Source organism: Sylvia atricapilla, chromosome Z (genome assembly GCF_009819655.1).
Source record: "Sylvia atricapilla isolate bSylAtr1 chromosome Z, bSylAtr1.pri, whole genome shotgun sequence".
NCBI classification, from domain to species: Eukaryota; Metazoa; Chordata; class Aves; order Passeriformes; family Sylviidae; genus Sylvia; species Sylvia atricapilla.
The window spans coordinates 9,075,973-9,101,658 of NC_089174.1; the positions used below are offsets into that span (position 1 = coordinate 9,075,973).

A 25,686-nucleotide genomic window follows, 5' to 3' on the forward strand; every position below is an offset into this window, starting at 1 on the left:
TCAGAGCTGTGACAGAGATGTGACCAAGCTGTGACATCCCTGTACTGCCAGACATGTCTGAGCTCACACATCCCAGTGTCTCCTCTCTAGGAAAGGAACCATGGGACTGCTCCATCCATTCCCTGGGGCAAAGCAGCTGGAAGGTGACCTCTGGACAAGGACAACGTGGGGCACCCAGAACTTTGCAAAGCACCCACTTCGGGAACGCTTTTCTTGCATCACAAGTCTGTGACAGACATGTCCACACCTCTGCACAGCTGCTGAGATCCAGAATAAAATGATGCACAACAGAACAAGCTCATGAAAGTTTACAGAACTTAAATATTTATTTTTAAACCATTCTGAACCCCCAAAAACATTGAAATAAGCTTCATCTATAAACAGATTTACAAGACTAACAACTACAGAAGCTAGAGGAGCACTACAATTTGTTTCTGTGATGCAGTTATTTTGTAAAGCTTCAGATCAACTGTATTTACAACTTTTGCTGCTTTTACATTTATAAAAATATTTATTTAATCCATAACATTATTGTTTTCAAAAACTATTTCCAGACTTTCTCAGATATAAATTCTAATTGAATTTCAGTTATATAGCAGATGAAAGTTTAAAACAGAAACATTTTTTTTAAAATTAAAACAAGGAGTTAAAAGTAATTTTTTTTTACAGTGTAGGCACCATTGAAAATAATTGTCCTTGGCATATCTAACCACCATCTCTCACAAGTGTCCTTTATATAAAAAGGATGTAATGGCAACATTTGACGAAAAATGCAGTATTTACTTGCACACCATTACTTTTTCAATATTTGGCAGATATATTTCAGATTCTTTAAAATGACTTTTGTGCAAAAACAAAATGTGCAGGTCTGAACCATAAAATAAACACACCCAGCCTTTATCAAAAATAAATTTACACCAACAGTTCCACAACTAAGTACTGAAAAACAATCCCAGTTCAAAACTTCAGCATAATATACATACTGGGTTGAAAAAGGGAAAAAAACCAAATCAAAACAACAGAAGATATTACCCATCTAGCAGTACCATAAATATATAACTAAAAGCAACTTCATAGTCTTACCTACTTTTTATGAAAAAAATCACTCTGTACTGCACAGTACTACCTTTTTGTGAAAGAATATCTATAACTCAGTTATTTGCATATTAACTGGCAAATACATATTTAAAATACACTTTCAGAAAAATTATAAACAAATTATGCTGATGTACTGTATTTAATGTATTTCAGAACAAAAATGTGTATAAATATCTTACAGTTGAAACAACACCACCACACAGAACGCTGGTGTTACACCGATACCTGCGTGTGAGGTATGTAACATGTGACGCTCAGCTTCTCTGGCTCCCTTCCACCCAGGCATGTATACTCAGAGGAAAAAAAAAATTAAATTAAGTTAAATTGGACTTCAGGTTTTGTCCATTATTGCCAAAAGCCCCACCCCCTCAACTGTATTGCTCTAAATTTTCCTACCATGATGATACAAGATTGAATTACTACTTCAAAACCTGTTCTAAAAGTTAATACACAGACTGTACATCAGGATATACCTGTTGCTACATAACACCTGCAAACTATTGCCATATTGCTCTCAAATATATTTAATCATAGAGCTGCCTAAAATACTGTACCAATTTAGATTTAAAACAGATGCTGTTGCAGGTTCGTCTTTCAGGGCACGATAACTATATGCTGGTTGAAGCAGGTGCTACAGCAATACCCTTGCCACTACACTACGTCTTGAATATGTTTGTGAAAAAGCTAATTTTCTCTGAAGCTTGTTAGTGATTTACAAAAGTTTAACTTATTAATATAAAAGACCTGTACAACTCGATGTACAGGAACAAAATAGCATCAAAACATACTGTACTTGCACATTCTATCAACTAAAGTAATGGGTATTTCTAAAAGCAAAACTACACCTCAACATTTATCAGATTAAGCAGGTGAAACCACAATATTAAAAGTAGTTCTTTACAAAATAATTTCCTGAAAATATAAAACCATGTGCACTGCCACAAAATAGTTGAGTAGGTTCTTTCAAATCCTCAATCACCATCAATATGTTGCAAAGATCCAAAAGGCACAAGGAGCTCATGAGCTAAGCACTGCCAAGCTTGAAGTAGTTTTGGTGGGTTTCACTGGGTCCATACGAAAGAGCAGTCAATTGTGTGAATTTCCTAGGATGAGTCATTAACAGAAAACCTACAGATAAAAAATGCAAGTTAAAAATTTTGTTAATTGTATTGTTTCAGCCAGGCAAATAGCACATAAGGATTTCTGCATCACTAAACTAGTATGCGCCTTCATCTCCATGGTTCATAGCAAAAAACCCATCAGAAGTGACATTCTCAAGAAAACATTCCTAAAAGAGGTAAGCAAAAAATTCTTTGTTCTCCCCTATTACCTGTAAATATGCTTAATACAAACCGGCCGGCTAAATTAAGGAAGCAAGATATAGCAACCAAATTAACGCTGCAGCACTTCAAGACCAGATACAGTAACTGTTAGTATTAGTTTTAGTCTCAGACAGAAGTGTTACCTATAACTACAAAGCTAATGGTTTAAAGCACTGGACACAGCAGATCTTTCTCTTATGACTAAACTACTTACTTCTGAAACTTCTCCATAAGTTTCTTCACCATCTTATCTGTGATCCCTGGACATGTTGCTTCTGCCACATTGATGCTTTTCTCAAGTTCCTCAATTGCTTTCTTTCTGTTAGCGTTATTTGTGTCCTGCTGCTTGAGCTGAGGTGCAAATCAAAGAAGTTAAAACTCAGAAAAGTTCTTAGACATTTAGCTAATACTTTCAAAGAAGATTTTTAAGCCAACACTTACCTCAGCAAACACAGGGGTGATTATCATAGTTAAACAACTCAGGGTTTTAACAAGATCCTGATCCTAGAAGTTAACAAATATAGATTACATCAGCATATTACAACATACATCAGCATATACACAACATACACATTGCATCTTAACACAGCACATGTGATTTTAGCAAGTTGAGTTAAATGCCACAAAGTGTTTAAAATACATTACAAACCCCAAAAAGACACAGTACATCAACAAATGTATGGGATGTTGAAACAAATGCCTGATTGCACATCTCAAACAATGCCATTCAGCATCAGAAAAACAGTTCAGTTTTTCCTCACTAGTAAGAGACTTAAAAATTCCCATCTCCATGAATGGACACTGATCTAGAGTACATCTGCTGTGTATTTTGCATTTGAGGGCTGACATGGCATAGCAAATACCACTAACATGCACTATGTCTTGAACTGCAAAAAACCCAGTCAGTTCTTATGAAAAGTGAAGTTACTAAGTTTTATCACTATCTTCCTTAAACTGGCTTCAGAACCAGCGGTTAGAAAACAAGAACTCCTCTGTCTGTACGAACCGTCCCATTCTGGAGCTTCTTTGCATCCGGCTTCTTCCGAACTGTAGTAAAGCTCCACTCAGGGTGAGAATTATTTTCTTTGTTGCTGGACTCCCTGAAATAAAAAGGACATGATGTACACAAATAGAACAGAACACCAAGCAAGCACAGGTAACCCAAATACATAACAAGTCTATCAGGATTAGTTCCATATTCCTTAAAATAAGAAAAACATGAATTGAAACATTACCTGAACTTTAAAAGAGGCTGAATAAATTGAAATGTGATCAAAAGCAAACAGAAGATGTTATCTACCCTACAAGGCTTACCTTCTCTCATGGCAACCCATTTAAGAGTTATCTGATAGCCAGAAAAACAAGAGACTTACAGAAAGCATGTTGTTCCACAGGCATTGTGCAAACTTCTTCATGCACCTCAACTTTGCTCTGTAATATCTCTAATTGTGATTCAGTGGTTTTGGTACAACCACTATCCTCAGACTAGGAAATAAACAGCACTTAAACAAAACTGAAACTGAGTTTAAAGAGAGAAAGTTTAAAGAGGTAACAAGCACACGGCTTGACTTATGTGTTAATCTTTTGGGTCATATAGGGGATTTTCTTGTAAGAAGACAATAAAAAAACCAGGTGTACAGAAATGGTGTTATTACACAGAAAAGCTGCAGCAAACCCACTTTAAGAACATTATCTAAATGAAAAAATACACCCAAAAAAGACTGTACGGAAAATAAACTTACGAATCTGAACCATCGGAATCACTTTCATCACTACTATGTCCCTCTGCTTTCCATCTCTTAAACCTATCAATCAGTTCTGTCAGATAGGAAGTCTTCTTGGCATTTTTCATAATGAATTTGTGCTTCAGAAGTTCTTTTGCAGTGGGGCGCTGTAAGAAACACTTTAAATATTTAATGTTATGCTAACATTCAGTGATTTAAAATGCTAATAGGGAAGACTTAGTAAGACAACAGACTTCCAGAGCTAACTTGTATAATATCAGGAAATTAGTGAAACAGGAAGTCAGAAAAGCCAGTAATCCTCATTTATGAGCATGCTAAAAATATGATCAAGTCACCCATGGACTATACAGCTTATCCTTCTACGTTAGAAGGTCACACCCAGGAAAATGACTAATGAAAACTCTCCAGTGCAGCATTTCCTTGTATGCTGAATTCAGACAGCGAAAGCCGTGCTGAAGGAAAGGAGTTCAGATGATTCTCTCCTCTGATAAAGCTTCTCTTCTGACATGATCTCAGTTTAGAGTGCATTTTAGGGATCTGCCTCTGCCACTGTAATTTCTTTCAGCATTCTCCCTCCTCCTTTTGAGTACTTTAAACAAAACAAACTAGGACAGAGACAGAGATATTAAAAAGCACCACTAAAATTGCAGTGGAAAGTACAGTCTCTAAGATTATTTCAATCACTGATGATGCACAACGCCAGCAAAATACTTCACAAGCACAGGAGAACAAAAAACAAAATGGAAACATCTACACACACACACACACACAATTATCTACTCACAAATGTTGGGTCCTTATTCAAACAGGCATCAATGAATTCTTTAAAAGGTTTACTGAAATCTCCTAATAAAGTGGGAGGATTGTTTTTTGGAATGAGGAACAGAACCCTCATTGGATGCATATCCGAGTTTGGAGGCTCCCCCTTGGCCAGTTCAATTGCAGTGATGCCCAGTGACCATATGTCAGCCTGAGAGAGGGAAAAGGGACTGTTAGTACAAAATTATGGGCTGTCATGACTGCATTCATTCAATAACTGAAATCTTCACATATAATGCATCTATATAAAAATTAATGCTGGCTTAAGTAGATAATGCAAATATTCCTTTCCAACACTTCAGGAACACCTGACTCAAAAAGACCTGGCTGACTTAATCAGTCTTTAAAGACAAGCATCTAGATCATCAATTTTACTGCAGCTGGTGTTCTAACACTGCCAGCAAGTTAAAAGGACACCTAAATTTACATGCTTTCGGAAAAGCTTCAGAAATACTGAACTTCCTTTGATTTCTTCTGTATATTAGTGACAAATTGCCACGAATTTCCTATGCTTAATTCAGGATTTGTTTAGGTATCCAACCTTGTTTGTCAGCTCACTCTAAAGAAGCAAGGAAGAAAGCAGAATCAAATCCAGCAGCGGATCACCTAATTTCTTTCCTAACAGACTGCTTGATGAATTTAGCTGGAAAATTATTGACAACTAGTTAGACTTGAAACACCACCTGAAGCACCAAGTTCACAGTGGAAGTCACAGAAAAATAATGAAGTATCATTTATTTTAGCTAAAAGCAAGCATTATAAACAAATTCTGCCTTTGTATCAAAACACAGTATGATATGTTGATATCATATACAAAACACCAGTATTCTAAAATTCTTTCCTGATTTTGATTTTTTAAGTAATATATTATTACTTGCATCTTTTTAGATGAGCTACAATAGCTACTTAGATCACTAAAGGTGTTTCCCATTAAAAAAGTGTTTGGCAATAGTCGACTACACTTGGCATAGAATCATAAACCATAACTACCCATAGAGTAAACAAGGATTAAAATTTACATCTCTCCAATATTCCTTTTTTGCTCACAAGACCTAAAATAACTGTACCTTATAGCAAGGAATTAAAACTAACTCACTGTTTATTACTGAAATACCATAACCATGTGTATTGCAGCAAAATTATTTGAAAGAAGAGATGGGGCTCACAAATCTCTGGCACTACTAGAATGTATGAATTTCTAGAATACATTTCCAGCCTTTTGGAGTAGAGAGAGAAGAAACATTAAAATTCAGTCCAGACACCAAAACAGTCATCAGTATTAGTCTAGAAATTGAAGTGTATCCTTTCCAAATCCTTCATCCCTCCTACCAAAGGCTTGTGTCTTTGGTGCTCTCCCACCAGCCTACTGGCATGGAAAAAACAGGGGGAAGACATTCCTCTTGCAGCACACTGAGGATATATGGAAGGCCAAAGATTAGTTTGCTGCGGAAATGTAAATGAAGGGGTGGTAAAAGCTGATCTATACACAGGGCAAGCAGAAGAATTATTCCCAATCTGACTGGTCAATACACATTTTTAAAGCAGAGTACAGACCTTTTCCAAAATGCCCTAGGGAGCACATTACAGTGGGACCACTGAAACCTTAAACAGGAAAATTCCAACTTTTTTATCAGCAAGAACCCTTCTGACAAGTACACAAATTCCTTCAAGTCTGACTGATCCTGGGAAAGTCTCCTGGAATGTGAAAGTTTTCAGGACACTTCAGATATCCAACAGTTTTTTATTTAAATGCACATCACGTAATTATAGCTTCATGTTTACTGTATGAGAAAAGCAGTAAGAAAGTATTTCTTCACACATACCAAGACTTTTATTCTCTTGATCCTATTTTAAGGTTTTGTCTGTGAGGTGTGGAAAGTCCAACCCCAGACTGAAACACACTGCTGTTTCACCAACCACATGCTTTAAGATACTTTGTGGTTTTACACACAGAAGAGGGTACTGTTCCCTCCTAATTGTCATTTCTAGCACCAGTTCTCAACTCTCACAAAAACATGGACAAACTCTGCTTTTCTACTGCTGGTTCACATAGGGAAACTCTCCTTTGCAATTAGTCATCCATCAAGAGCTCTCATGACAAAGAAAGGCGGAAGGTACCATAATGCTACTAAGTCACAGCTACCAAGTTACTTTTTACCTTCTCAAGACCTGTGCTAAAATTTTCAACATTACATGGATCCTCAGAAATAGCATTTGAGGAATTATACCCAGAGCTGTGTATAAAAATGTGAGAAGAAATTAAAATTTTGGTCACCATCTTGGCTTTAAATAAACTGCCACGTTTGGGTGGCATTTTACTCTGTGAGTACTTTATTACTGTTAGAATTAAATGCAAAACCAAATCAACCAACCACCCCACATTCAGGGAGTTGCTCTGAAAGAGACATGACATCACCATTTTACTTGTGACTCTACACCTGAGTACAATGACATGTAACTACTGTACAAAACAAATTTAACCCTACTTTTAATTTCATTATTTGAAACCCCGTAATTTCAAATCTACCTTTTTTTTCATCCCCATAGTGATAGAGATAAAAGCAAAAAAACCAAAATAAATGCTGTTGAATAATCAGATACAAAAAAAAAATTATGTTCTACTCTTATACTTACTTTTGAATCATATGCTGACTGCTGAATAACTTCAGGGGCCATCCAAAACGGGGTTCCAACAAAGGTATTTCTCTTAATTTGTGTGTCTGTTAGCTGCCCAGCAACTCCAAAATCAGCAAGTTTAACATCACCTTGTTCTGATAACAAGACATTGGCAGCTGCCAAGGGGAAATAACACAATAACTAATCAGAATACTGTTTTATGGTTTTAAAAGGCTTTAACATTTGAAATGTTGCACACCTTTTATATCCCTGTGAATTTTCTTCTCTGAGTGTAGGTAGTCAAGACCCTTCAAGATTTCCTTTAGCATAGTAGCAATCTGGAACTCATCAAATGGGCCAGCACGCAGCTTTGGAGAAAAAACACGTTAAAATCATTTTAGTCTTGTATCTAATTTTTGTCTTGCTTTGATTAAATTAAATCTTAAACACGAAACTTTTTTTTTTTTCCTAAAGACCTAACAAAATTAATACAATATTCAAAACAATATGTCAATATTCTAATTGAAATAGGTGCCACTGGAATGATGACCTCTGCATCTCCTCTCCTGCAAATACATTGAAAATGTTGTTACTCCTTGAACATACACTGCCTGTGCTCCCCTCAGCACACAAAGCACAAGAAAAGCAACAACTGACTTTCCACAAAGTTTTGTTTCCCTACAGGCAGCAAACTCAGCAGACTGAATTTTGCAATTTAGATTAAGTAAATTAAGAAAACCAATTTCAAAATAGATTAATCTGTTAACTGTGAGTTTTAAATTTAATGATGCAGTTTCTACTTGTCCCAGCCTTTGTGATTCCATGCTTGCTTTTGTATCAAGAATGTAACACACTACTACAAAGCTACTAATGGATTAAGTGTAAACTTTGCACATTAGTAAGCTATGGAAACAAAACAAAAGAAATTAAGGTGAGTGATTAAAAATACCCCCAACAACACAGCACCAAAACAGTGAACACCATGCAATTATGGTGAGGCAAATGAGGCAAGACTTAAATTTTATTCTTCTAAAATTTTTTTCTTCTATAGGTTCAGTGATTTAAATTGGCACTAGTAAAAGCTACTCTGCTGTTTCTGATACTCCATAGATCAAAAGTGTTAAGAGTACCTCACAGCCCCTTTCTCAAAAGGGCCAAGTTCTAGAGCTACAAACTACCACATGCTACACTTAATTACTATACTTTTGATGAGCTGATGTGACGAAATTTCATAAAGAAGTCTAAATAGATTTGCGAAGTCAAGCACATACTTCAGCTCTCACAGACAGGACCCCTGTTAGCGAATACATAATTATCACCATTCTGTAATAGTGAAGACATGGACATTTTCCCTTCAGAATCACACAAAGACTGAGCTATATTATCTTACAGGAAAGGGTGGGTCTGCAGTGTTGCAGCTGAGGTAAAGCTGCGCTTGAAACCATGGGGAAACCACATCCACACTCAGTGGGCTGTGCTTGTGCACTCTCCAGGCCACACCCTCCATGAAAGACACACTATCTGAAGTAAAAGGCACTTTCATGTTTAACTGAAAATACCGAACATGGAAAACCCAACACCTTTTAACCAGTTAAAAATTAACTGTCTGCGGACATACTCCTCATTCATTCCTGAGATCAAAACCTACATGAAACATTTTTTACTGAAATGTGATGAATTCTACTTGGAGGAGGTGGGAAGCAATGGACATAGGACCCTAAAGCAAAAACCCCACCAAACATACAGCAAGAAAAAGACTTCCTGAACTAAAACCCCCCGTTGTTTCTTTTTGACTAAGAACAAAGAGGTGCTTCCTAATGCTTAGAGACAATAGACTAAAATAGAAAAATTAACATGAATTCAATGTGACAGAACTAACATTCAAATTCCCACTTCTTGAAGCATTACCACAGCAGTGATGTAGTATCAGCTGCCTCCAGGTACTTATTTTTATAAAGTGATATAAAAAAACAATGAAATAAAGTTCATGATACTGATACTTATGATGCAAAAACCCATAATACTTACAAGATCCAAAGCTGACCCTCCACCCAAGTATTCCATTATGATCCATAGTTTTGTGCCCTGTAAAGGAAGGTGCGAGTTGTCGTAAGTCCAAGAATGCCATAAAAAAATCATATAAATTTCAACAGACTACCAGCACACTCTTAGAAAAAGCAAATAGAGAGTCTCGTTAATCACTTAGTTGTATGCAATTACTTCTTGTAGAATAATCACACAACTCCTGTGAAGTCTACATTATTAATTAAGTTTTACTTCTATATTTGAAAAAGCAATGAAAAAACATCATTACTAACCAATTTCTGCTAAATAGGAATCTAGAATGATTTCACTTAAAAGAACAGAACTCAAGAGGGAAAGAAGTGAATAGGCAATGGTTTTAATTTTAATTATATACAAATAATTATTTTAAAAGGACCTTGAGAATACGTGAATTTCTGCACTTCCTCTGTGGAGATGTCTCAACCTCTAGAACTGAGATATTATTCTAACACTGATTTCTAAGTGCTGAGTTTGTCCTCTGCTTGTCACTGCAAAAGGTGGCTGGTTCACGGAAACAAAACTGGAAACACTTGGTAAAAAATTTACAGACTACTTGCTTGCCAGAGTCCCCTCAAAAGACAAAATTCAAACATAAATCTCTGTGGTACTACTCCAGAAAATTCCATGAATAAATATATTTATTTAAAATAAAACCCAGTTATTAAAAAAACTCAACTGAACCACAGCTGGTGGAGTACCACACACACTGTGTAGGTTTCCAGCAAATATTTACCAGTGCTAGTTCCTCATTACAGAGTACAAGCTTAGGGCAGGAGTACTCTTTAAAGACTCTTGCATTCTTCATTGTATACTTTCCCACCCTATGGCCTGCCCAGGGATGGAAATCTAAAGAAAACTCAGCAAGCAAATAAGGGTGCAGTTTCTGAAAGCACCACATCCAATCATCCTAACAAAGTGTGCTCTATTAGATTTATACTGAATTTAAAAACCACACCATTTATGAGAGTCTATTCCAATATTATGATCTCAGCAGGGAAGGGCTGGCTAATTTTAGCAGTTTTCATAAAGCCCAACTTTGTCAGCTCAGAAGACCTGTAAGGAACTCCTGTTCAAGGCAAACATTGTGGTTACCAAACATGTTTGGAGGATTTGACTATTACTTGAAAACAGTACAGGATGAAAATGAATAAGTACTGTTTCTCAAGCAATGTCTCAAAGAAATTGCTACTATCCACTGAAATTGGGTGTGGATATTTTCTAGCCAGGCATGAACAACCTTTTTCCTAGCTATTTTTTGTCAGCCAAGTATAGACAGGGCAGAACAAGCAGTATCTCTAGACTGTCTCAAGGCTTTGCAGCACAAAGAGCTGCACAATTCTGATGGAAATCTCTGGATGTCACTGTAGGATTTCTCCCTATTTGAATCTGAAAAGCTGAGAATAACTTCAGGCTTGTTTTAACACAAAAGGAAAGAGCAAGCTCAGGTGGCTGTAATAGTTACATGGCTAGACATTGAAAACTTTGGTATAAATGGCATGATTAAGGAAAACAGTCATGGAATCCAGTCATCAAGAGATTTATCTCTATAGCACTGTTGCGAAGTCCAGCTGAAGCACTTCATTAAGTGCACTTTCCAAACTTCTGTAAGCAGAACGTGCCAGAACTACGGTAACTTTTAATACTTTTAATCTTTTTCTTTCCTGAACTGGTAATGGAGTAATGCATTTTGACAAGCCATTAAGTTGGAGGGAAATATTAGTTTCAGCTATCTAACCTAACTTATCAAGGGGACCCTCCACACTCAGTGGTTTATTTATTGATATGTAGATTGGATTCCAAGCGCAATAGGGGATGAGGAGACAAATTTAGATCCTGACCGTTTACAAATATGAAATATCTACAAATACCTCCATCAGGACTGAAATTATCTTATAGCCACAAAAGTTGCAATACACGTGAAGTGTATATGATTCTACACACATTACTAAAAGCCATGATATAAAGGTAAAACATTTTATTACTGTACACGTGTTTATCAAGCTGCATTCTTTCCCTGTATATATGCTTGCACATCGCCTCCCTGTATGTTTAGAAAACACTACTGAACTTGCCAGACACTCAACAAAAATATAGGAAAAATAACTAGTACCTAATCTTCAAGGTTAATTCAATGGTAAACTCTCATTTGAACTTCAAGATATCCCACATTACCATGATATGTTTTTTTTGCACCTTTTTCAGTCACACTAACTGAAAACTGGCATGAACTTTACCTCAAGAATTTCAAGCAAGCAGACCTTGCCATCCTGTACCAATGATAAGGTTTTTCAAGACCAAACTACCTCATAACAGAAAAGTAACATTGCACTGCTAGGGAAACTAAAAAGGGACTGTCCATACTTTTAAAATCACATCTACAAGTTGGATACACAAGCTGTAGCGAATGAACAGCTAGGCTGCAGAACATCACAAGTTAGTAAGTCAAGTAACTGAAATAAAGACACTCTTCCCTTCACCTTTCCAGCAGCAGGGGCATCTGTAATTGCCTGCATGCAGGCTCCCTTGTGACTGGGCCACTCCATTTCCATCAGCCACAAGGCTGCCTTTGCACCCTGAAGCAAAGAAACTGCCAAGATACAGAATATGTAGAAAAGACTCTATCATTGGTACAAAAATAAAATCTCTCATCTGAAATGCTTGTAATTACAACCCCCTCACAATTACATCTCTTCTTCCGTACTTCAGTCATAACAACTTTTAGCTATCAACTATCTTGCTGGAGAGACAACTCAAAAACTACAAAATGACAAGAAAAATCTGCTTACTCAAAGCTTAGCTAAAATTGATTAAAAAGGGGTAAGTTACAACTGACGATGTTCCATTACAGTTCAATTGGATAAACCGAGGCTTACATGATAAACTTGAAGCCAAACATTGTCTCAACTGTGATTTCTTCAAAGTAGAAACTATAAAATTGAAATATTTAGGACAGATCTAGATTACTGAACTAGAGAAATATCACTAAGTGCTGTAGCCAGCCAAAATGCCTTTGCACTGAGGGTTTGCTTTCGTATTTAGTCAGGAAAATACTAGGTCTCTTTGAACAGTGTAAAACTACGAACATTTCGAATGGCACTTTCAGAGTTTCAGAGAGAGCTACATGTAAGATTAATACACTTCAGTCAACTATTTCTAGTCCAAAAAGTATGATCTGACACACAGCACACTGGCTCCATTTCACTGTTTTGTTTTTTGTTTTCACAGTTTTTCAAAAACTGTTTTGTTTGCCTGTAAATAAAGATGCAATGGGAAGAAAAAAGTATCTTAAATTTTAAAATACCTTCTATTTACCTTATGCTTATGGTCTTCTTAACCATTATCACTAAAAGTATTTCTAGGAATTTCTCAGTGATCTTAATATACAAATTGAAGTATTCAGGAATAAACATATGGGACCACTGTGAATGTGAACTTCACACCAGTTATATCCGTGGCAAACTGTTTTTGATCTCTGCAGCCTAGGACATGGCTTTGTAAGAAACAGGATGTCTTATTTTTCAGAATTTAACCTCAATATTCTTTAACCTTTAATTGTACAGTCATTTTGTACACAACTGAACCCATTTCATTGTACTTATACCATATAGAAAAAATTTAATCCTGAATGAATTACACAGCTTAACAATTAGGCTGACAGCCACTCTCAAAGAAATGGCTAATAAAAAGTTAACAGCTTGAGCAATTAAGTAAAAAACTGAACAAACAGAAGTAGACAGACACGACTCTCAAAATACCTGCTATTACTAAAATGAAAAGGCAGAATAAAAGATTCTCTGCACGCTGAACAAAGCCAATACTGTCTTTCCCCTGAGGAGTCTCAAGCTGAAGGATCTTGAACTAGCAACCAGGGTTTAATATAGTCTAAGAACAATTTAGATAGAAGATGCTATTTAAAAAGTTGCTTTATTTATTTTTAATCACAGAATTTAAGGCAGCAATTTTTTTTTGGACATTTTTATTCATTTACTTAGGGAATAGCAAGCAGGATTACCTATCATGCCACTCTGGGATGGAAAACATTCCCGTGAACAACTTTTTAGGGTTTTGGGTTTTTTTTTTTTGTGTTATGAGGAATTTCTTAAAGGAATGGGAAAGTAACCAAAATTTCACAAACAGCTCCCCAAACTCCATGCACAGAAATTTTCCTTTCCCAAAAACTTTAAAAAAGTGAAAAGCAAACAAGAGATCAGCATTATTCTTTCAGAATTTATCCATTTAGAACAGAAATAGAAAGAACTCATATAGCAGTGAGAAGAGTACTGCAGCATTAACATGATCCTATATTTGCCATGAATTGTTTAAAAATGAAAAAAACCCTAACCAGAATTTAGTAGTTGTATAGCACTAATAGAATAATTAGACCTTACTTTCCATACCTATATAGCTGTAAATAATAAAAAGACTATTTTCTTTCTCCATTCAATCCATAACTTATACAGCCCTTTCCAATCCCCACCTCTGAGAAAACAGAACAAACAAAACAAATCCCCACCCAATCAAAGTTTAATTCCTCCCTTTATAGCTGCTGAAATCACTGTTTAGTTCTGAGATTTTACAAAACACATTTCCAAGCAAAACCACTTCCAAGTAAAAACACTTTCCAAGACTTACTTTTACTTGTTTGTACTTCAGGGCAAACAACTGGGCTTTTACAGAACAAAGCTGAAATTATGGATTTCAGGAGAACAGAATTTGGGACTTAGCTCTTCACAGAAAATAAAGAACTAAAGTAAAGAAGACCAGTCATGTCTGGATCTTCAGGACCATTTGTGCACTGCTCCAGGGAAACCTTACTAGTTGAATTCAAAGCTATCTTGAGATGAACCTGCTTGTTCTAATATGCTGCGGTGGTGGAAAGTAAATCCTACTTCTCAGACATTTACTACTTATTCACAAACAAAACAAAAATCACACTGATTGAGCCCAAGAGAGGCAAGCAAAAAAGGGTTATCAAGGGCAATTTGTGTATTTACTTGGGTGTGAAGAACTCACAGTAAACAACAAAACCTCTACAGTTGTCTTACATTAGCCAAAATGAGAAGTTAGTATTTGGAGTATACTAAATATATTGGAAGTACTGCAAAAACAACTTGGCCTGCTTAGTATTAAAATATAAAAGATTGAATACTTTTGCAATTTATACAGAAAAAAGCAAAATCTACAAATACTACTAAATAAATTCTGCAAATACTTTTACGTATCACTGAAAGATGCAGCACAAGCGTGACACAAAGAACACTTAGCAGAAATGTCTTTAAAATGTAGAAGATCCCACTACGCTTTAAGAAAGCAGAAATTCTGAAAGGGAGACCAAACACCAAAAACCAAAACCAACCAGATAAACGTCCCAAACTGAAGCAAACAAACGAAAACTAACAAAAAAATTTAGACACAAGCAAGTAACTCCTCCCAGATACTTAATATACTTCAAACTATCACTAAAACTTAAGCTTATACATTAAATGGTTTCAGGGATTTTTTAAAAGTCACCTAAAATATGCCAGCAGCACAAAACATTTAAGCACTATTTAAGACGAAAAGTTTTACTCAACACTTTGGTTTTCTGTAGGTTTTCATTTTTGTTTGTTAAATTATGCCTTAGATAACATTTCACACAGTGGTTACATAATTCTGCTGATGTCAGTGTTACTTTGTCTCAGGCCTACTAAGCTGCATAACTGCCAACACATTTTACAGGGTACAGGGGTTTTTTTCCACACCAGGAACAGCTTTTGTTTCTGTAACTATGAAGGTATATTTCTCTTGCTCAGAAAAGCCACTTGATCGTGCTAGGGATTGTGGAGGGAGGAGAGAAACCCAAGATCCAAAAGCAATGGCAAAAAGAATCCTTCATCAACTCTGTTCATTCTGTAGCCACTTTGAGCAAATCCTGGCCCCAAAGAGCAAGCAGCAGAAAGAGAAAAAATGAAGCGAAAAACTCTGTTCAAATGAAAAAAAAACCTACTAAAAATGCCGGGTTGACATGATAAATCTTCCTTAATTTTAGATTATTTTCCTAGCAGCATTCTAGCAAATCTTTGTGCAATATTATACATTACCTTTAAATATGATCCATAGTATTTTGTTACATAAGGACTATCACACTGACTTAAAACAGTTATCTCTTGCTGTATATCTTCTATTTCATCTTCTGCTTCCTCAAGGTCTATGATTTTTATGGCAACCACTTGCTGAGTCCGATTATCAATTCCTTTGAAGACCTCACCAAAGGAACCTTTCCCAATGCGTTCCAATTTTGTGAATAGCTCTTCTGGGTCTGCTCTGTGATTCTACAAAAATAAAAAAAAAAAAAAAGGAAGGTAAAACCACATGAATTGCCTAATTTACTTCCAAGTTATTAGGCTTCATTACTCCCCAGGAAGCACGTCATCCAGATTTAACATCACCAGAAGGGTTGCATCAGATAAATTTATTTCCTACACACCAACCTCTAGTTCAGCTATTAGTTACAGAACATACATTATGCAATTCTGTCAAAGGTAAGTGAGCCTTACCAGGGAGGGAGTCAGGTAGAAACCTCATTTCACTTCCTCACACAACAACCCTTTAAAACGAAAGAATAGAGCTGTTCTTAACACTAATCCTGTCTGTGCAGTAATTCAGAAGACTGGGGAATGCAATTACTGGCACAGGACCACCAACGACATCACCCAGGCAGAAAAGGCTGGGCTTCCCTCCTGGCCAAGAGCCCGGGGCAGGCACAGCTCCCTGTCACCCAACACAGCATGCTGAGGGGTGCTGAGGAGAGGATGGCACCTTGGCCAGGGTCCGAGAACAGGTAAGACCAGGTGTCCTCAGGGCAGTTAAAAGTGCTGACAGAAAGATGAGACCGAAGGATCGAGATGTGCTCAGCGAAGGAGTAAGAAGCTGTCACAGAGTACTGAACAGAACTGGCTGGTATCACCACACATACTTACCTTGCAGAGGGGAGCAGAGTAATGCTGAGGACACTGTCAGTTTGGAATCTCTGCTGAATAACTACTCTTAAAATCACCAGGCTAGTTATTATAAAAATATTTTAAATTTCTTAGCTTCACTCAAGTAGCTGGGAGGGCAACAAAAAGGAAGCAAATTCTCATTTTCCTATCAAGATAAAGCATGCCATGTGGCTGCTTAGAGAACCTTGCATATCCAAACATGAAAACACTGGTTTTCGAAGGACATGGATGACACACTCCACAGTTTAAGAACACAGAACTTCAGATGAGAGTGCAAAAATTTACAGAGAAATGTTTTGAAGACGTCAGACAGACACTCCAAAAGAACAGAACAGCCCATGCTTTGCAGATCAACAGATTTAAATGCCTTACTGCTATCAGAACTGGGCAACTGACTGCACAAATCAGTGTTGAATAAAGAAATATCACTGCCTGAAAAAAGCCCTCTAAATTCAGTTCTGAATTAAGCAAAAAAGTTTTGAAAATATGGAAGAGATGCGTTGCTCTGTATCTTTCTCACATTCCAAAAGTCAGAACCAGCAAAAGAAGCAGCACGTGTTTCAAGAGCAGTAATTTAACCTAAAGCAGACAAACACAACCAAATACTCAAGTATCAACATGAAACTCCAGAAAACTTTACATTGGTGACATTGGTGCTCTTGCAAATTCATGAAAATATCTTTGGGGGGAAGGGGGGGGGGTGAGAAAAAAAATTCAGTACTTTAAGCTAGTCCAAAATGGACAGTCCCATTTTCTCACATCTGGGTCTGTCCTTACAACAGGTTGCTTCTTCCCGTTGACCAGAACCAGAATTTATTCTGCAATGCAGCAAAATGCATCAGGAAGCTGATTTAGCTAAGAGTTAACCACATGATTTGCCAGGTTTATTCTCAGCTGAATCCATTCACAGTTCATATATACGAAGCTGTTATTTCTGCTATCACAAGAGGAGTGAACATGAATTACTACAGCAGATTCTCAGTGTTCTGTGGAAGATTCCTAGATTTTGCAAACATACAGGACACACTGCTGCGCCTGAGCAGCACATAACAACAGGAATGAGGGATTTTCCCCTTTGTCTGTAATGAGCTCACTGCTACTCTACTCCATTAAAAACAATTCCCAGAAATACTTAAACATGAAACTTCTATTTTCTTCTTTTGATAGAGACAGTGAAAGACCTAAAAGATGAACAAATACATAATCAAGTAAACAGAAAAGAAAAAACGGACTTATGTGGTCTGAAACCTGGGAGAACCAATATTGTTATACTAGGAAAGAAAATGACTGAAGGCTTCAGATGCTTATAAAGTTTTTAGCTAAAATAATCCCAGAACACCAGTGAATCTTTAGACTGTCCAAAGACAGACACACTGCCATATGCTACTGCATCAGCTCCTCCATCATTTCATCACTAAGACTAAAAAACATTTTTTTTAAAAAATCTGAATTTAAAATCTATTTCCAGGGGTGCTCCAAAAATTATTGTAGGAACAGGTGTGGCAAAAGCAGCAGTGACTGCCACCCAGCCTTTCCCTGCTACCAGGTAAGATGGGAAACCATCCTCCAGCCAGCAATGGTTTCTCAACTGCATTAGCTACAATAAGGAATACTTAACTGATAGCTCTCAATTTACAATGAACAGACACACACTTCCAAGAAACAAGAAAGATGACTGGCAAAACTTTATATTGACACTTAAATACTCATCTTCACAAAAACTAGCTTCAATTTAAGACATACTACTTGGAATCTGGGAGTCCTTCATACTAATAGTTATTGTTGATTTGAGATTAAACATGTTAAATACTTCCAGTCACATAAAAGAAAAGCAATTTAATCACAGACATAATTAGTTAATCCAGCCTTCACAAATGTCTGATCACCTCAAAGGGCAGCACTTGGATTTTGCTGAGGGAGAAACCTTAAGCAGAAAACTCCTTTGGGCTCCTCAGTAGAAAAGCAGATCACTCCATCCTAAACCCCCACTTAACCACCATCAAAAGAACAAACCAGGCCTACAGATTCTCTCCCCCAAGCCACTCCAGGTGAATCAGAGCTTTAAAGGCCATTTTATCTTCCAACAGCTCCTGATGCCATTGTGTGTGAGTGCTGGAATACAGGGAGAGATCAGTCATGGCTGGACTTCCCAATGCTGCAGAACTCCGTGTACATCCCTGGGAGGAGGAGGTGGAACAGAGGGGCATCAGAGGAGAACAAACTGTGCAGGACTACTTGAGGAAACAGTCACATCTTTCTATTCTCAGAAAATCCTCTCACAGCAAGCAAAGTCAGCTTTACAGCTTCTGTTACTCACTGAGGCTGACAAGGGACTGTAGGACACTCCAGGATAAGGACAAATATTTCTGACCAACTACAGCTACTATTGAGATAATGTCCTTTGGAAAGTCTTCAAACTTGTAACACTTAAAACATAACTTACATAACTTAAAATATGGCCTGAGAACAAAGACTGCATCTTGGAACAGATTTGCTTTTACCTTTCTTAATTTCCTTGTCTTTCAGCCTACCGTTCTACAGGAATGCTTTCCCTCAACTAATGAAAACAAAACAAAACTAAGAAAAACTCCGTAAACAAATGTACAGAAAAGGAGAGAGATATATAAATAAAAATGTATATGTGTGTATACACAGTCTCAATACATACCAGTAAATTTCTGCAACTCAGCTACCAGCTAAACTTCTAATACCACAGAAATTAAGATTTTTAACACTATTAACAATCCTGAGCAAAACCACTCATTGTTATTCCTTGTTGTTTCACAGATCTTTCAGTGAAATAGAAAAAAAGCCCTGAAAGACGCCTGCATGAATAACTGGTATTCTTTTTTTTTAAATAAATAGTGGTTTCCATGGGAAGCCATGTCTGTTGGGCAGCAGACAGTAACAACACAATGGACAGTATATGGACTCCATCATCACCTCTCCAAAGATAATATCTCTAAGTGGACAAATCAGGCAGAGAATGACTTGCTCTTTCCCTCCCTAAGCCAAATTCCACAGACAAAAGCAGCAACAAGTATGGCAAGCACAGGCACATGCACATGCCAGCTCCAGTCCTGCCAGCGTGACTAAGAGCACCAGCACGAGCATGACAACACAAGCCCTCTGCACCGTTTCCAAGTACACCATTTCACCAGCCCAGCACAACCACACAGCCTGGGGCCTTAAGGAAATCTCTCCTCCTCTCTAATTCAACCTTGTGCCACCACTGTATTTGTACACATCTGTATGTGCACACAAGTCACACAATGAGGCTTCAAAAAGACCTCCAGAGGCCGTCCAGTCTGACCACCTACCCAGAAGCCCCAAATAAAAAGACTATAGCATCATTTTGGCCAGTATACTTTTACATTTTTAAACATGTTTTTTGCCACTTGTTGCATCAAGCATTCTGGCAGTCCGGTTTATATAACCTCTTTCCCTTGATTCCAATAAACATGTTTCTGAAGCAATGTCCTGGCTGTGCTCTCCCAACAAGACTGACTTGCTGACTCACCTTTTCACCTCTCACCCTTTCACGTACCTGTTCTTCAAATTCTGAATCCTTCCTTTAAAATAAACTTAAAACATACTGAATATGTAACTTCCAAGATCATACAGAGATCTAGTAACATTTACCAAATTAGAAGAAACAGTATGTCAGGCTGTGTCTGGTGCAGGACAGCTCTTCTACAGGAACACGTCTTCTGAAAATGCTCATTAATGAATTTCATTCAAAGATTCTGAATACAACTGAATGAAGAAACAAAACTCCAAAGAATCTCAGACAGCGACTGAACTAACGCTTTGATTCTAACAAAATCAAGCACCTAACATCCTCTAGGATTCCTAAAGCAACTACTTCAACACTTTTGTGATATTCTTGTGATATTGAGATTTCTTTTAAGTAGTCTGTCATTGTGAGAACATACATCCTTGTCTTAACAGTATTTCTGAAACCTGACTGAGAAATGCTGTTACACTATGAGGACTTTCAAGCATCTCCCAGGCTTTATCTGAAACAGAAGTTCCCTTAAAATTGTAGAACTGCTATAGAGCAGCTCACCTACACTTACACCCACATCACCCAAATATACATTAAGATATAATAATTAGTTCAAAGGATTTTATAAAAGGTTGGTAAGAGAAGACCATTGAGTGTTTTCTCATGTTTTTCAAGCACCAACTACTATAGCAGTCTAACAGGCCCTGGTATCTTTGGAAGCCATCAGAATTACCTGTGTTTAAAAGACTGCCATTTCAAGCAATTCCATTTGCAGGCATGTACCTGTTCTCAGATAATAAAGTACCTCTTATACTTTTCTTTTGTTCAGACCCCCCAAAAATAAAATTAAGAGGGAGTAAGACTGACAAACTTGATAGGCTATTTACTCTTAAGAATAATGTCTTAATCAACAGATACATTCTTCTATATCTCTTCCCATACACTAACTGCATGTAGTTTCAGATATTTTACATATATATACACACACTAATTATACACCATGCCTATTAATTCATGTAACAATATTTATTCACATAAATTATATATATATTTGTATTTTACCTGCATAAGGAAAGTTAGTCACAGAAAAAGTGCCATAGGCATGTGTGTGTGTGGCACAGGTGCAGATCCATTATTACTTACAAAGAATAAGAAAAATGAAACTGCTGACATTCAAGACAAGGGTGGAACCTTACAGACATCACTTTTTCTCCCTCTTGAGCACATACACACTTTTATTTTCAGCTATTTTGGCAAGTAAATAAAACTCTGTTTTAGTTCAAGACTACGACATCAGGATTTGATTTATTGGAACTGTATGATACATATGCAGAGAAAATTAACAGCAACAACAACAAAAATTTGATTTTATCAAACTTTTACATTATCCACAAGTTTTTCTACTCAGTGGGTAATAAAAACCAGATCTGGGTTTTGCTGTCCTTAAATGGGACCTGACCTCTGTTACACCGTTTATGAAACATCTCTCTTATCTGACAAGGCCAAGACTCACTGCCATTTTTAGTGAGAACCTAGGGAACTTCATATAAAAGCAAAACCAGCAAGCAAAAATGTATGTGGCTTTGTTTTCAATCAAGTCAGCCGTAAGGCAAGCTGCTTGGAAATTTGTATGACTATCAAAACTCTGAAATCAGCATTCAAATCCATCTATTGTCAGATTTCTAAGGAAAGAATTACCTTCATTTTCAAACCACCTCTGACCTGTCGCAGATGCAAGCTGTCAACTGTACATTACGCTGAAAATGGAAACCACTGAAGTCACTTCCTCTAATCTTAGCTTTTCTTTCACACAACATAAGGCAGCTTAGGAAAAAGCATAAATAAGCACAAAAAAGGACTAATACCGTATGTCCCAAAGATTAGATCTTTGACACAAGGCGATTAAAAAAAATTACACCAATTATTTATAAACAGTACTCTGCACTGAGGAAAGGAAACAAAGAGAAATTTCCCATGACAGTGAGTTTCTCTGTAACTGATATTCTACACATCCTACAGTTAAATGGAGTCCCACTTGGGTTCCATGTATCAATACCTTTTAACTACCTAGTATATTTTTAAAATATCCTCAAACCACTGCACACAGCTGCACAATCTTCAGTCTGTTCACATGTCTGAGGAGCACAGCCTATTAGAAAAATCAGAAATTAAGGTGGGGGACACACACCAATTACATGACTGAGTCTTTATTATGATTTGAAAAACATGTGAGTGGCTGAATGTTTTCTAACTAGAAACATAGACATCCTGAAATGGAGATAGAAATCACATCAACAGGTTCTGGTGTCCCAGTGTTCCAATTCTGTCCTGCATTTATTAAGAGTTCAACAAACTGATCTTTTACAGCAAGTTTCACCTTCTCTGTGGAACAGTGCAGGACAAGTGACTGCTGAATGAATAACTAACCCACCTCAATGAACTAACCTGAATCAGAACTAAGAATATAATGGACTACTGCAATTTTTCATTGCTAAAGAGCACTTGTAACCTCTCAATTTTAAGAACTGCTTTGAAAAATGTACTCTGCAGAGAGATTTCAAAGGCCACATCTAATAGGAATATGGAAAAATAACCATTTATGGGCTGCAGCCTACTTTTAGCAGTGTGCCTTTCCTTTCAGCACCAGCCTGCTTATCAGTACACAAACAACTTTTTTTAATTCTTGCCACACCCATTTAAAGGAATAACCATGTCAAACTCTGCCAGCAATAACCTGTATCATTACAGCATTTCAACCATTTTCCTAATACTTAAATATAGCTCAGTTGCAACTGCTACATAAATTTGACAGGCCTTCTCATTCTAGGAGCCATTTTAGCATTTCTTCTGTGTAAGTTCGGATTTGATACGCAGCCCTTCCTCCTGTAAATAAGATTAGAAGTATACTACAAGCCAGCTAGAACACAAATAACAGTAAAATCCAGGTTTTTAACTTGCCAATTCATAAACTAAAAACTAGTAAAAAGACCTCAAGCATGACACATCTTAGTACTTTTGCTAAATCTCTCCACTGAAGAAGTCATTACTTATTTTCAGGCCAAACAAAACTTAAGTGAGGCACAGACATGCTAGCTGAAAAAGGATGGCTCCAAACCACAGTGTGGGTGGGTTGAAGGGCAGGCCACAAGTTTAGTTACCACAGATAAGCCTCAAGGCATAGTAACTGCCTGCAATGAACCCTAAGTGGGACCCCATACTTAGAGGGTATCACTATTCCTTTAATTTGGGCAGGGACCATTTGGAGAAAGGAAGGCAAACACCAGCCTACTAGACTCCTATGTTTCTGTCCTTTCCGAAAGGCTAGAGGACCACAAGCTTGAAAGCTGTATTCTCTTCTTGAACACTGGCCCTTGATGCTATCGATCATACTGGACCTAAAGCTACAGAAAGCACACAATGAAAAACCAGAAATACAACTCCAAAACGAGCTACAAAGAAAGAAACCTCTGCTGCCAGAACCAACCTGCCCATTTCAGGAAACTCGTTTTTCAGTTAATCTGCAGCTCATTCACAGCATGGCAAAGCACCTCATTACATAAAAGGCAAGGGGAAGGGGGAGGGGAGGAAAAGAAACACCCTGGAGAAAAAAAAAAATCAGATTCTTCTTGCCAACTAGGCTAGAATAAAGCTGTACAGGAATGTAAAAATGTTCTTGCTATGACCAGCTGCCAGATGATACCTTCCTAGGTGAGAGATCAACATCAAGAACATTTTGCTCCCCTCGTAATTCAGTTTTTAACTGATTCACATCAATAGAAATCCAATCCTTTTTACTCACGGTTTTACATTTAGGCATGCTACAACACTCACGGTCAGTTCAAGCTGTACACTGTTTCTATTATTCTGCATTCAGCTCCCAACACAGAAGCCCCCACTGAAACACAACTTGGTATCTAGGAAAGCACAGACACCCTCTGATCCTCCCCCAGTCGTCAATGTTACTCAGATATTCAAAACATGTAACAGCACCCAGTTGAGAGGAAAGCCTGCAAAAAACTGGGGAGCAGGAGGAAACAGGAAAAAAAAAAGTCATTCTCCAGGACTGAACACATGGTTCTTGGATTCTGGTTCACGTCAACAGTGAAGCCACTCTGGGCCCTCAGACACCCCCTTGGCAAGGCTCAAGCGTGAAACCTGCAGATTTCTGCACATTGCTCATTACTTCTTTTCCTTCACTGATGCAGAGAGGATTCACGCAGAACTACGACAGACCTTGTCACAAAGCTCTTTCAGACATACTGCCTCACTCAAGACCATTCAAACTGAGACCTTACCAACACAAACTTGGTCACACAATTCCAGAAACTGCAGTTCTGTGCAATTCTTTTAAGTTTTCCTTATGAAGAAGGAACTAAGTTGAAGCCATGCTCTTTCCTGAGCTATCGACCTGATCAATATAGCCCATCTCTGAAAAAACACATGTACAAAATGAGGAAGAATGAGACCAGCAAACCACTGCTACCTTGTCGATATCTATATTAATAGTTTCTCCGATTCTGTTCTTTTTGCCAAATCTATTTAGCTAGCAATCCTCTGGCAGAGGATATTTCAGGGAATATCACCAGGTGGGCAGCCTTCCCAGATTTAAGCTTCTCCTTCAGAGCTAAGGAGTGTGTTCAGTGATCCTCATCTAATCAGCAGAACAGACATGTTCCAGAAGAACTGCAAGCAGTTTAAATTTAAAGAACAAATGACAGTTCTTTAAACAAATACTGCTGAGGCAGTATTAGGAAGAAATTTTATTTTCAATTAACGTAAGAAAGAAATACCAGGAACAGTGACTCCTGATGTGATAGATACCTCACCAATTCTTCATTTCTTCAAAGACAACATATAACCAGACACTACAACATCACAAAAAATATTTGTCACAGAAGCATTTCAAAACCAACTTTGTACTGTTCATCTCCAACCTCATCTTCCCAAAACCCATTTCTAAATCCTTCTGACAATCATTAAATTCAGTCCCTAAGAATAAATGAAAGATAAAACACTAGTCTCTTACAGTTTTCCAAATTTCAAGACTTCTAAATCTGAAGATAGTCACTAAAGAGAAAACAAGTGGTACTTTTACTACTGGTTCTAAAGTTCAGCCTTTCCCTTTCAGAGATGACTGAAAACTGAGGCAATTACTGTTGTCTGTCTTCACTAACACATTTCACAGATCACATAGGACAAATGCTGTCACAGAAACACAGTCAGTCATATATATGCTTTCTGGTGTACCATGGAGTTTTTATATATAAACATTCCTCCCCTCAAAATAAATACCTTAATAAAAAATGCAATATATTACTGAGCTATTGCTTGCTATACATTCTTCTTTTGGAGAAAAAGGAGAAAAAGAAAAAACTTTCATCAGGACTTGTAAAGCTGAGACACTGGAGTTTAAAAACAGCCAGTGCAAATATATTCAACGTTAAAATCAGAATAAAATAACAATTATATACTTTTAAAAGTTAGAACTCTCTTTTCAGATGCAATGTTTTTACCTTGGTGGGAATATTATTCTC

At 37.2% G+C, this 25,686-nt stretch overlaps 1 protein-coding gene across 1 annotated transcript in view; it reads right to left on the bottom strand.

Annotated features, from left to right (window-relative positions):
• Positions 1 to 301: 301 nt before the first annotated feature.
• LOC136373925 (serine/threonine-protein kinase 26) overlaps positions 302 to 25,686 on the bottom strand; it is a 30,717-nt gene continuing 5,332 nt past the window's right edge. Inside the window, exons 3-12 of the mRNA XM_066338991.1 lie at positions 15,745 to 15,975; positions 9,629 to 9,685; positions 7,860 to 7,968; positions 7,619 to 7,776; positions 4,950 to 5,135; positions 4,163 to 4,311; positions 3,427 to 3,520; positions 2,862 to 2,924; positions 2,635 to 2,771; positions 302 to 2,226 (exon numbers count right to left, since the gene is read on the bottom strand). Of these exons, the coding sequence (XP_066195088.1) occupies positions 2,202 to 2,226; positions 2,635 to 2,771; positions 2,862 to 2,924; positions 3,427 to 3,520; positions 4,163 to 4,311; positions 4,950 to 5,135; positions 7,619 to 7,776; positions 7,860 to 7,968; positions 9,629 to 9,685; positions 15,745 to 15,975 (1,209 nt within the window). The 3' untranslated portion in view covers positions 302 to 2,201. The remainder of the gene's footprint in view (positions 2,227 to 2,634; positions 2,772 to 2,861; positions 2,925 to 3,426; positions 3,521 to 4,162; positions 4,312 to 4,949; positions 5,136 to 7,618; positions 7,777 to 7,859; positions 7,969 to 9,628; positions 9,686 to 15,744; positions 15,976 to 25,686) is intronic.